At 43.2% G+C, this 13,721-nt stretch overlaps 1 protein-coding gene across 1 annotated transcript in view; it reads left to right on the top strand.

Annotated features, from left to right (window-relative positions):
• IARS1 (isoleucyl-tRNA synthetase 1) overlaps positions 1 to 13,721 on the top strand; it is a 703,557-nt gene that overhangs the window by 420,384 nt on the left and 269,452 nt on the right. Inside the window, exons 21-22 of the mRNA XM_069206674.1 lie at positions 2,626 to 2,717; positions 7,200 to 7,277. Of these exons, the coding sequence (XP_069062775.1) occupies positions 2,626 to 2,717; positions 7,200 to 7,277 (170 nt within the window). The remainder of the gene's footprint in view (positions 1 to 2,625; positions 2,718 to 7,199; positions 7,278 to 13,721) is intronic.

Raw genomic sequence — 13,721 nt, 5'->3', positions numbered from 1 at the left:
GTTTGCCTAGACTTACTCGGGTGGAAATACCACTACAGTCTGGAGATGGGTTGTCTATCCCTCCACAAGCACAGGCTACTGTGGTAATAGTCGCCTCATCACTGGGGCGCAAAAGGGGGCAAAGAGTCTTTAGTCTGTTTTAGAGCAATATCTGCACGTAAATTCGATAGTCAATTTTGTCCTGAAGGATTTTTCCCTTCAGTATAATTAAACTCCACTTAGATCATTTCTGGCAACACAACCACCGTCCTTTTGATCATCACACAGGACAGTATTGGTTCATGGACTCTGTACTGTGTGTCTATTCACCTGTGATACTGGACTCAGTGAAGGAATTTTTCCATTGGTAGCCTATCTTGCGATATATCTCTAAATGAGTGGATTCTATGGTGCCTCTCACTGAAGAAGCACAAGTGTCTGAAATTACAGAGTTGATCATCTTCAGATTGGGGTGTCAGTCCGTGGATGTCTTCAACATGGTCCAGAACAGGAAGCGTCCTCAATTTAGTGCCATAAACCTTTGTCTGTATGGTTCCGTGGGTGATGCCTTAAGGCTGACCTGGTCTCAGCACCTGTTGTATGCATTTCTAAAGATAACACTTTTGTCAAATGTCCTCTGAAAGGTGCAGGAGGATCAAACATAGCTGATCCTTATCACCTTAGATTGGACACGGAAGATCAGATACACCCACTACATGGCGCTGAGCATTTGACAATCTGTCTCTATTCTCCAAGGGTTGAACCTACCCTACAGCCGGATGGCCAGGTCCTCCAGTGTAATCTTCAAATGCTGTGACTGAAGGTGTGGAAATTGAGCAGTGCCAGCTGTGGAATACGTTTACCTTCTTGAAGAAGTTGTAAACATTATCTTGACTGCTGGAAAACTGGCAATAGATCAATTTCTGCAGGTGGATGGAATAAATGTGTATAATGTTGTGAATCAAAAGGCTTGAATCTATTTAATTTGTGTTTTTGTAGGTTTGCATTGTTTCTTGTACAGCAAGGCTGATCTGGCTTCCTGTCAGCTTTCATGTGTCTCCCTGATCAGCCATCGTTGTTAGAATCACCCTTAGTGGCTTGTTTTCTGAAAGGTTTGCTTTACCTTTCTTCTTTCACTCCGTTCATTGTTTCTTATTGTCATAACTTAGTCCTTCTTAGCCCAGCCTTCTTCCCCATGGTGGTGTATGTGCTCAAGTCTGTCACTTCTTACCTTTTTCTCCTATTGATTATCCCACCAAGGAGGAGGAGAGATTTTGTAGTCTTCCTTTAACAGTAAAGTATTGATCATTTATCAGTAAGGTAACCACCTTTCATTTTAACAGTATTATTCAGGTTTCACTGACTTGACATTTATCTTTGATTAAAGCTCTTTAGAGAAACATAACCTTTTTAGGCCCAACTGACTTTGAATGCTGCAAAACAATTAAAACAGTAAAATATTTACCTATTAAACCCCTCAGTGCAGGCCATCCTTCCTGAAAGCCACAGGCTTCATAAACAAACAGGTTGTGAAAGCACTCAGAAAAACAGCTCAGAACGTTTCACAGGTGTGTGCCTTCATAGCATTGTGGTAGATCTGGTCTTGCGTGTTCTATTTCCTTTTTGAATCTTAATTTATCATTAAAGTACTGATGAGTTACCAAAGAGGTAATTCCACTTCATTTAAACAGTTAGTACCTACGGTTTTCATGGAGGTGATCTTATATCATGATGTATCACTTTCACTGAAGCACCTTTGAAAAGTACTACATTCTTCGTCCGAGTGTTACCACCATATTGCATTTTTCTTTAAACGCTCGCTGAGGACAGCCAGCTCTTTTCTCAAAGTATTATCAGGTTCATGAGGACACTAAACTCCCCAGGGCAGTGACATTTTCATAAGGCAGTCTACTGGAACCAGGCAAAATGATTAGCTGGTAAGTAGTCTCCTTCTCAGTCATATTCTGGAATTTCTATATGTAATACATCTTTAGCCTGAAATTGGTATCTGTATGGGTCATGTACTGGTCACCTAGGCATTCGGTAAGTGTTTTGTAACAAATACTGTCGTCTTCTCTAGAAGGTTAGGCATGTTAAATGCTCTAACCCAATGCATATGCCTTTTTTGCTTTTGTTTGCCATGCCTACAAGTTATCTTTCAAAGAAGTTGGGAAATCTGTTAACCTCAAAGCTTTGTTTAGAGAATCACAGCAGTGACATTTCCTGCTCTCCAGGTGATCTAAATCAACAGATCAAAGAATCACCATGAACAATGGCCTATCTCTTTTGTCAGAGGTCCATTTTTAACTTGAAGACTCTGTGGTGGGTGTAGATTTACCACATACTCTTCTCTCTCTGTCTTTCTGATTGCCTCATGCTTATCATACTGAATCCTTCCTAAAGCCAGCATCTGATTTTATGATGTAGTCTGTTCTTCTCTTTCTCATTGTCAACAAGGTTCTGTCTGTTTCACTTTCTTTCTCTGACTTCAGAGGTGTTTGTGTCCAAAAATGTATCATTTGTGGTTATTTTGGGGTTAATCAGTTGTGGTGAAGTCATATGTCTGAGTCTATGAAGCATGAAGAAGAAACATTCTGTGAAAGGAAACTTTTTTTTATTTTTTTACTTTGTGTTATTTTCTTCCAGCCTACAGATTGTTCACAGTTGTGCCCCGACTAGTAAAGTTTGTGGACATGCTTACAAACTGGTATGTTCGAATGAATCGCAGGAGGCTAAAGGTAGGTCATTTAATGTGAATGTTATATTTATTTACTCTAATAACTTAATGTCATGAATACTTTTTAGAGAGTTAATTGTATTTTAATTTATATTACCAGCCTAGATGCGATTTGTGAGGCCTTTTGGAATCTTTGGGCAGTCGAGGGTTACTGGGCAATAGGCATTCATCACTGGTTTCCTAGACTTCCATACCATTGCACTCCATGTGCAATTGCTTCATTTGGCAACATTTGATTTTTGGTTTTGGTCTATGTAGTAAAGGTGCCAGACATAAAAATAAAATGTAACAGCATTTTACGCTATGCTATGTCTGGCCCTCTTCGACAGTATCTTTGTTGTGAGCTTCAGGAATTTAAGGAATGTAAACAGCCCAAAATAACCCACCAATTCAAGCTTTTGGGCATCTTTGAAGAAGTGTCCTTTAGGACACTGTCCAAGTAACAGGAGACTTTAATCTTGCAGGCCATCTTAGGGACTGTGACTTGCTAGTGGAACTGTACCTCTTGGTTTCCCAAAAGGATTGTTTTTGAGGCTAGGGTTTTGTACCTATGCAACCACCAGTTGTTAGGATTTAGAGTGGCGAGACACTCATTGCTTGGGTACTTACACAGGTACTAAAGTGACGAGGTGGTACCAGAACCCGATTTGCCCAAAAGTTGATTGCAGTAGTTCCATAATAGACCTCCGACCCTAAGGACAGAAACACATGATGGATAGAAACTTAGGTCCCCATTATAAATGCCATCAGGCGGCCTCAACCCTGCCGGCCCTAATTTGAGTTCCCCACTGGGCCGGGGGGGCGGAAACAATGTTTCCGCCTGCCAGCCCAGCAGGGAACAGGGCCTTAACATTGCAGCCAGCTCCTAATGGAGCCGGCGCCAATGTGGTAGTGCAGCAAGTTCAGCAGTTCCCGTTGTGCATTCCACTGCTTGTAATTTGGGCAGTGGAATGCACAACGGGGCTGTACATGGGCAGTGGAGGGCCCCCCGACTTCCCCCATTCCACCAGCCTTTCGTGGACATGCTGGCGGATGGGGACTCTGGTGACCGCCAGGGTTGTAATCAGGCCCTTAATGATTTCTGGGTCCCACTGTACTGTGAAGAGGGCACCCGGTGGCAGAGAGGGATAAAGATTGGTGTAGGCTCACCCTTCTGAATAGCTGAAGGCGATGGAGCAATTCCTTTCTGTTTGACCTGTATGTTGTGTGTTTACAGGTCAAAGTGTGACCGTAGCTTTGATATTTTGAAATAATCAAATAGAAAGTCTAGTCTTAACAGTTGGTAAGTGTAGGAAAGTGCCTCTTTTGACATGGTTACCCACCACTTTTTGCCTGGCTTCTGTTGCAATGTTGACCGAAAGTGCATTGGGTACCTGCTAAACATGTCCCCAGTGCCAGATCTTTCTCCCAAGCTGCACAGTCATTTTTCCAATTGACAAACCCTTTAGTTGCCACTGTAAGCCCCTAGCAACTGGTACCCTTGGTACTAAGGGCATGGGACCTTAAAGAAGGCCCCTGAGGGCTGCAGCACAGGCTGTGCCGTCCTCAAGGACCCTCTCACCAACTGCACACAGTGCTGCCATTGGAGACTGCGTATCTTGGTGCACAGATACAATTTAAACATGACACAGCCCACAGCCTGTGTGTCATGTCCCCTAACACTGCCTGCAGTATATGTAAGTTACCCCTCCGGCAGGCCTTGCAGCCCTAAGGCAAGGTGCATTATATTACATGTGGGGGGCACAGCTGTGTGAGCAGCTATTCCTGTGTTATGTCTTTGTCGATTCTCAGACATAGCAAGTGATCAGTAAAACCATTCTAAATACATATACTGGATACTGATCATTACGAGTTCCTCAGCTACCTGATGGCTTCACTGAAGATAGGGATGTCTGGTATCAAACATCTTGTATTAATAAACCCTCATTGAATTCAGTGATGAATGTATTAATACATGCACACAAAGGGCACCTTACAGGTGCCCCATGAAACATTACCGACACCTAGCTTGGTCACTGATTGGTGCAAACCAATGCAGCCACCTTAGACAGTGTTCTAGCCCCCTTAGGTGAGAACCAATGCTCTTGAGGGCTCAGAACAAAGGCCTTCTCTGGGTGGAGGTGCACACACTTCCTCCAGGCACGTGGGACGTTCCAGGGTGGGGAGCCTCAAAGGCCTTGCCCCCTTTAAAATGCAACCCAGGCCTCTCCAAATGGTAGAGAAAACGGCCCCCTGTTCCAGACCCCACTTTTGGTGGCAGAACTGGTGAGAATGTAAGTTAAATTAGGATTAGTGCCTACTTCATGCCAGTCCCACCCTTAAGTTGGACTACTATTTAAATTCCTTCATCTTGTTTGGAAGGAACTAGGCCAGTAGGGTTAGGGCTATGTCCACTTCCCAAAGGAAGTGGTCATAAGAAAGGTGTAGTCACCCTAAAGGTGAGTAGCCCATTGGCTACCGCCTGGCACCCCTGTAATACCCCTAAATTCAGTATTTAGGTAACACCCCTGAATCCTAGAACTCAGATTCTTGACAACCTAAGAAGAGCCGGACACTACAGCATTGAACCAGCAGAGAAGACTTCAGACACCAACTTACTTGGCCCCAGTCCTACCTGCCTGTCCGCAGCTGTCAGTGATTCTGCATCAAAAGGCAACCCGTCCTGCATCCAGTGACCTCCAAATCCCTAGGAGGACTGCCTGACTTAGACAAAAAGACCAAGATCTCCAGTGGACAGTGGACCTGTCCAGAAGAAACCAACTTTAAAGATAAAGAACTCTGCCTTGAACTGCAAAACTGCACCTGGACCCCCCTCTGCACCCGACCCCCAAAGCTGGAGTCTGAGTGGGCCACTGGTCCTGTGAAGGTTCCCCAGCAATTCTGAGTCCGAGTCCACTGTGGGTTTGACCCCTGCTGGACTCTGCCTCGAAGCCTGCAGCCTCAATCCGAAGAACACCACTGACCATGACCACCAAGTAACCTGTTTTCATATGTCAAAGGATTCCCCTGCATTTGGAGCCTGTGGACCATGGAGAGCTGGGCCGACTTTGTCCCTGAGTCCTTCAGCATCCCAACTTACCTGGGCAGCTGTGGGTTTTCTTCATTCAGCCTCCAGGCCCAAGCCTGCATTCTTTTTCCAAAATTGCCCCTTCCATTGACTTGCATTGTGCGGCTTACGCTGTGTTGGCACTCTGCACCTAGCCACCCCTGTGCCACTGAGGGTGTAAGTTTGGTGCTGCCTTGTGGCCCCCCCAGGTGCTTGCCTTAACACCAGGAGATGAACACCTGACACTGCTTTGTTCATCTGTCGTGAGCAGCAAATCTTCGTTCACTTCTAGTCTCCATTGGTTTACATTGGGCACCTGATCCCGAATTTGACCTCTGCACCCGCCCACCCCTGTTCCGCTGTTGGTGCACTCTTGGTGCTGATTTGCACCCTGCCTGGTGTTGACCTAAAACCCCAAAGGCTGGATTTGTAAGTTGAGTACTTATCTACAAAACTACATCCTTGTTCCCCCCCCCCCCCCACCCACCCCCTCCCCAAAATAGGTTAGCATTGAAGACTCTGAAAAGTATTTTGAATTTCAAAACTGCTTTACCTTATAACAAAGTTCTTTGGTTCAAAGCATATATGAAAGCAAATTTTATTTTTCGAATTTGGTATTGGATTTATTCTTTGAGTGTGTGTTTCATTTATTGCCTCTGTGAGCACAACAAATGCTTAACGCAACTCCTTGATAAGCCTAACTGCTCGCCCACACTACCACAAATAGAGCATTAGACCCCACTATTTCTGCCTCTGTGAACCTTTGGGGATCCACTGGGTACTCTGCACAGTGTATTTCTTTTTAGTACAACATATAGAGAGCCAGCTTCCTACAGTAAGGATGTTTTCTGAAGGGTGATCATTCTATTCCTTTGCTGCAATTGCTTCATGTGAAGCAGTAAGTACCTTCTGTGTTTTATTTCGGTTTAATAAATGGACATTATCTCAGTAGTAAAATCATTCATATTTGTATACATAAATGAGGTCCATTTGTTGTGACCTGACTTATCAGGTAGGATTTTCCTTTCAATTTCTTTGGTTTGCCTAAATTGAACAGTAATTTCCTTTTATAAATCTTTATTGTTTTCTAGCTAGTTGTTTCTAATTGTGCTTCGTCTGCTGTAATTCGTTTGGTTCTGTATGCCACATAAGTAAAGTAGAATGATTTCTCAGTTATCTATACACAATCCTTTCACGTTAGAACACCAACGTTTAGCTGTCTTTCTTAAAGATGACTTATGTTTGATCAGAATTTGCAGAAGTATGCTTTACTTTCACATTAGTGTTTCATCTTTTCCTGATTGGGCAGTCAATATGTCTCTGACAGTTTACTTTTGGCATTTTTATTGAATAGATACTTATGACCATAAATCTTATGTAGTCCATTGTTGTCTTAAGCCCACTTCTCATTGCTTTGTTTTATTGTGTCGTGCATAGGGTGAAAATGGAACTGAAGACTGTATAATGGCTTTGGAGACCTTGCTAAGTGTCCTGCTTTCTATGTGCAGGCTTATGGTAATCAAACTTTTACTATTTTTCTTTCTCTCATGTGCCTTTGTTTTTCCAAGTTTATAACAAATACTATCCTACAGAAGTTTCACACAGTGAATTCATCCAGATTTTCAACAGGTATATTTGTATTCATTTGATAGCCATGTCTGTGGCCAAGGTAATTACATTAATTGCCTGAACACCATATATTAGTAGCTCTATTGTTTCTTATTTTTTTCAGCTCCCAAAACGTGCTGTGGGGAGTGAAAGCCCTCAGTATCAACAATGAATTGTTTTTCACTATTCTCATTCACAACACTCTTAATTTTGTTCAGATAAAAACAAACTCAGATGACCAATCTGCTGCTCTCAGTATATCCTCCAACCGATCACCTAATGCTAAAGCTTTGGTTGCCATTGTTTTCCTCCTGGAGGGTGCACCACAAAAGGACAAGTCCAGGACAGCTTCCTGCACCACCCAGTGAACTAGTCCTCCCACAGAGGGTGAGGAAACCACCCTGGTTTCTTGATGTCATTTACCAGTTGATGCAGTTCAGTAGAATGGATTTATCTGGTTGTCTCCTCAAAAGCCAGCGTTCATCTTATTAGACATAGGTTAGGTGTAACAGGGAAAGCCAATGTAAGATGGATTAACTATTGGATATTGCACACCTAGCATTTGTGAACATATCCCTTTCTGGAGTAAACATCCTTCCCTGTCCAAGACTCATACATCCAAGACCCACCAACAAGATACCAGTCATCTGAGTATTGCTAACTTAGTGGAAAGCTGTTCCCTTGAAAGATAGTTGTTCTTTGGCTAGGACAAGATTCACAAGTACTCTGACATATGACAGTTTGGTGACTTGGGCTCCGAGAGAAAGGACAGACCAATCTTTTGAAATCAACTTGCATACTATCAGGTACTCTTCTGTCATTAAATCATTTACTGGCATTTGTCACATCGAAATGAGAGATCTAAAGGTATTGACTAACCTACACGTCATTCTGTCTTCTGCTGCCAGTTGTGAAAGGAAAATCTGAATGTGGGGCAACCTCTTCCCTTGTAGGATTCAAATCCCGTGTTAGACACCCACTTGACCATAGTTGCCAGGCCGAAAAGTACTGCTTGACCATGCCCTTTGACCAACCTTATTGAATGAATAAGGCGCCATTGCCCAAGAGGCCTGTGGTCCTCCAAAGTCCTTTGTAATCCAGTAGGCCGTGAGTTGTAATGATCCAGCTAGGACCCGTTGATGAAGGAGTCCTTGAGCGTTTATCGGAATCATCTGAAACAGGGTGAGAGTGTTTAGAAAATCTTAGGAAATTTCTAGAAGGGCTGGAAATCAAACTTGAGGCCCCTAAATTAGCTTTACCAAAATAAGTTCTGCGCCTTTCCTATTGCTATCATGATAAATAGAGAGATGGTATAATTTGTCGTTCCTGACCAGTCCTGCAAGAATGCAAGGTTACCATCAGAGCATCATCCCCTGAAAGACCTGCAGGGCTAGTTTTCGTTCTCTGGCATCTTAGATATAGCTGTAATAACTGCCCCCACTATGTTCTGGCCCGGTAAGTATTCCTGCCATCACTGTAATTCTCCTTTCATGTTATTTGCTATTACTAAAGTGTTCATACACCCAGGTTTCATGGTGCTTACTGAGGCAATAGCACTAATGTACAGCACATCTTAACTGTAAATGGTTCAATAAAATAAGAGATTCTTTAGTTCCTTACTAAAGAAGCACAGTGAGGGAGTGCAACAGAGAAATTGGAAGCATATTCAACTCATGTCCAGGCAGAGGTGGCAAAAGTCCTGAGGCAGTTGTGATAACTCCCTGAGAATTGTTCCCCCAAATCTTCTGATAGAGTGGATCACAGGGATGATGTCCATCGTGATAAGGACTCAACAGATCACCTTGTCCTTGGTCCAAGGGAAAAGAGCCTGCTGATATGGAGGTTGAGCTTGTCTCCTGTCCACATTCTCCTGTGAACCATTCCCTCTATTAATTGACTGCTAAGGTCCAGTAAGGTACAAAAGATGCCCTTGCTGTTCCATGCTTCTCTTTGTTCCAGCTACCATTGAATCTACCTCTGGGTTCCTCGGACAGAGTCAAAATTCTGAGTCTGCCAGGCCATTTTGAAGATGGGACATTTTAAATATTTTGAGTGGTCTGTAATTGAGTGGGTCTGAGAATATCATCTGAATTAATGAGGAAAATACTCCCACTAACCTGGCCGTTGTCTAAGGGAAACTCATTCCATGAGGGGAGCTCTCCTCCACTCTTTAATCCTGCCAGCAGAGTGTACTAATAGGTCTTGGAAAATCCTTCTTTGGTTGAGGCATAACTCAGATTTCTCTCCATTAACCACCTGAACCCCCAAAACTTTATTCAATTTCATTGTCATCTCTAAGTGCAATTTCAGCTTCTTCTGGCATTGGTTTATGAGTATCACCTAGATTCACAATCAGACATGTCTCAGGAACTCTGTAACCACTTAAGCAATTTTGTGAAGCGCCTTTCAGTTGAGGACAGCATGAAAGGGAGAGTTGCAAAATCATAAACCTGTCCTCTCGGGGTACAATGTAGATTTTCCTAGTTTTAATGACGAAAAGTCTTAATTTTATTAAAGACACGGAGGCGAGTATTATGTGTTTCTTTTCTTGCTTTATTAAACAGCAGCTAGTGAAGAAAAAACTACAAATCCCAAAGTTGAAGAGAAACGAACCAATGGGAAAAGATTTGTAGTCCATGTTAACAAGAACCAATAAACAGCACAGTATGCTATTGTGACGTAACTTGACTGCGAACAGCCCTCTTTTCTTGCGTGTTAAAGTCAATTAGAACGAAATAAAGGAAAAATAGAAGGTAAAATAAGAACTGCCATAATAAAGGATAGTAATTCAGAACAAAAATTCAATAGTCCAGGACACTGTAGATGAATAGAAGCACACTGGTGGTCTGTCACGCCCAGGAGTGTAGAAGAGGAAGGACGAATAAACGATGACGGAACATCCGACGAGTGAGATAACTTCTTAGGAGGCCGGTTGAACAGCTGATGTTGACACTGAAGGGATGGGGGGAAAAAACAGAAAACAAACAGCAGTTACTGATAATAGAGGTGGGATAATACTCGCCTCCGTGTCTTTAATAAAATTAAGACTTTCCGTCATTAAAACTAGGAAAATCTACATTTTATGACAAGACTGAAGGCTCCTATTATGCGAGTTCAAAGCAAATTAACAACATTGGTAGAGACATTATCAACCGGTTTACAGTAAAAGAAATTCTGAAAACATTATCATTAGACCAATCAGCGGATCTAAGAATGTCCTCAAGGCGGAAACCTGTCCAGAAGGCTTTAGATGCCATAGCACCTCTGGAAGAGTGAGCTCCAAATCTGGATGTGTCAATGCCGGCCAAAGACATTATCCATTTAATCCAGCGAGCTAAAGTAGCCGCAGACACAGGACGATAAGGGCTCCTGAAAGAAATAAGGAGTTGTGGAGTTGAGGACGTTCTTAAATGAGCTGTCATCTGTTCATAAACTTTTAAACATTGTGCAAGAAATAATTTGGGTTGGTCCGGGAAATATGGATAAAAGACAGTATGTAGATTTGTTTTAGTTCTGCGAGATATAGAAAATAATACACCAGAAGGAGTAAATTGCCTGGAAGAGATATCCAACGCTTGAACATCAGAAATACGCCTAATAGAAATGAGACATAACAGCATAGTGAGTTTTGCAGATATAATTTTCAAAGTAAGAGAGGAATTATCCGGCCATGCAAGGAGGAACTTCAACACTACATTAACATCCCATAAAAACCTGTATTTAGGTAAAGGTGGATTAGAAAACTTTACTCCCTTTAACAGACGACAAATGAGAGGGTGTTCACCCACAGGTTTTCCATTAACGAACTGATGACCAGAGGAAATAGCTGATCTGTACAGATTGATAGTACGGAAAGCTTTGCCTTTGCTAGCTTCGGCGGCCAGAAAGTTCATGATAAAGGTGGCATCTGCTGAAAAGGAATCAATGTGTTTTCCCAAACACCAGCTGTGCCATAAAGCCCATGCTGACTTATAGGCCTTTCTAGTTCCTGGAGCCCAGGCCTGTCTGATATAGTCCGCAGCTTGCGCCGAAATAAAAGGGAAAGATGAGGAATTCCCAAAATTTTCCATGCTGAAAGATAAAGAAGCTTGTCCAGGACAAGACTGTGAGGACGCTGAAGGGGGTCTAAAAGAAGGTCTGGAAAAGGAGAAATAAGGAAAGGACAATCTATGGCAAGTTCTAGAAGTGTTGGAAATCAAATCTGGGATTGCCAAAAAGGAGTAATTATGATTAGAGTGGCATGTTGACGTCGGACCTGCACTAGCACCCTGCTGATCATAGCAAAAGGGGGAAAAGCGTAAGAGAGGAACTTGGACCAATCTTGAAGAACTGCATCCGAGGCCATTGCCAAAGGATCCGGACGCCAACTGTAAAATAGAGGAAGTTGGCAATTTAGGCGAGATGCGAATAGATCGATCGACAAGGGACCCCACTTGTGTTGAAGAATTTGAAAGATCTCGGGAGGGAGTTTCCAATCGCTTGAATCGTGGAGATGACGAGAGTGCCAATCGGCGATGGAGTTGAGGGTTCCTGGAAGATACTCTGCATGAACTGAAATTTGGTTTGCAAGGCAGAACTCCCAAAATCCCTTTGCTAATTCTGCAAGAGGTTTGGATCTGGTACCTCTGAGATGATTTATATAACGGACTGCCGAAATGTTGTCCATTCTGAGAAGGATGGCGCAACAAACCCTGTCCTTTGCGAGGCTTCTGATTGCAAGGGAGCCCGCAAGCATCTCTAAAGAATTGATATAAGCAGGGTAGCCGAAAGCGAATTGATTTGGAAACCTAAGAATTCTATAATTTGGGTAGGGCAAATAAGGGACTTCTCTTTGTTGATGATGAAACCCAAGTTCGAAAGAAGTGAACTGGTCAGGTTGAGATGATTTAGAAGCAATTGTGGAGATTGACTCATCAGAAGAATGTCGTCGAGATAAATAAGAAGTCTTACTCCCTGAGCCCTGAGGTGAGCCACCACTGGCTTCAAAAGCTTGGTGAAACACCAAGGAGCCGATGAAAGACCAAAGGGTAGCGACGTAAAATGAAATGTTTGATCCAGCCACTGGAATTGGAGAAACTTCCTGTGATCTGGATGAATTGGAACAACTAGATACGCGTCTTGTAAGTCCAGGCGAACCATCCAGTCGTCCTGAAGAAGAGAATCCCTGAGATGGAGAATGGTTTCTATCTTGAAATGTAGATAAACAACAAACTGGTTGAAGAATTTTAGATTGATAACCGGACGCATTTTCTTGTTTTTCTTTTGGACTAGGAAAATGGAGCTGGTAAAACCGGCAGGATCGAGACGAGTAATTGCAATAGCTTGTTTTTGAAAAAGAGACTGGAACTCCGAAGAAATGAGAGCGGACATGTCTATAGATAAACGTGGAGGAGGAGGTAGCAGGGCCTGAATTGGAGTTGAATAAAACTCTATCATATACCTTGGACTGTGTTTAGCACCCATGGGGCTGAGGTGATTGATAACCAATTTAGGAAAAAATGACAAATACGACCGCCCACAGGAAACTGGGAAAGAGATTGATTCACCTGATTGATTGGAATTCCTGGAGTTCCTGTAACCTCTGGACCGGAAGCCTCTGGCCCTTTGTGGGTAAAACTGTGGTCTGAAATCCTGGTAGGCTGAGTTGTAAGCGCCACAGGAGCCTTGATTATAGTAGGAAGAGCGGCCGGCAAAGCGGCTCCTGCCTCTGCCGGCCCTGGCGAAAACCCGTTGATTAAACATCTTCTTTAAAGATTGTTGGGCTTTATCTAAAGAGGTAAAGGTGGTTACATATCTGCCGAGTACTTTGATAAAACTGTCACCAAACAGAAGACCCTCTGTTTTCGCTTGAGGTTGGATCGTTGCCAAGTTGACGAGCTTTGAGTCCAATTTGAGTAGGAGACCCTTACGCCTTTCTTGAGAAATGGCAGAGTTGGCATTTCCGAGAAGACAGACCAATCTCTGAACATATAGTGAGAGTTCTTCAGGATCAATAATGGAACCATCAATCCTGGCAGCCTCAGTGATGTCAAATATGCGGGTGAGGGGACCGATGACATCCATCAACTTGTCCTGACAGGAGGACCAGGCTTTGTCAATGCCTTTTCGAGGATCTTTGCCGAACTTGGTAAAGAAAGTTAGTATGGGCTGATCAATGGCAGGAGTCAGAGAAGACTTGTGTGCAAGAGAAGGGCGTGGACACTCAGACTTGAGCTTGGCCCTTGTTTGCTTATCTAGGGGGCTGAAAAGTTTGGCGGACACATAGTCGCCACATGAGCGGCTGGAAACCATTCGGTAGAATTGGGATGCAAGATTAAGGAAGGATCAAACATCGGTAAACCCTTGCAGTCT

The sequence above is a fragment of the Pleurodeles waltl genome, chromosome 9 (genome assembly GCF_031143425.1).
Source record: "Pleurodeles waltl isolate 20211129_DDA chromosome 9, aPleWal1.hap1.20221129, whole genome shotgun sequence".
NCBI lineage: Eukaryota > Metazoa > Chordata > Amphibia > Caudata > Salamandridae > Pleurodeles > Pleurodeles waltl.
This window is presented reverse-complemented; position numbering and strand designations above follow the sequence as displayed.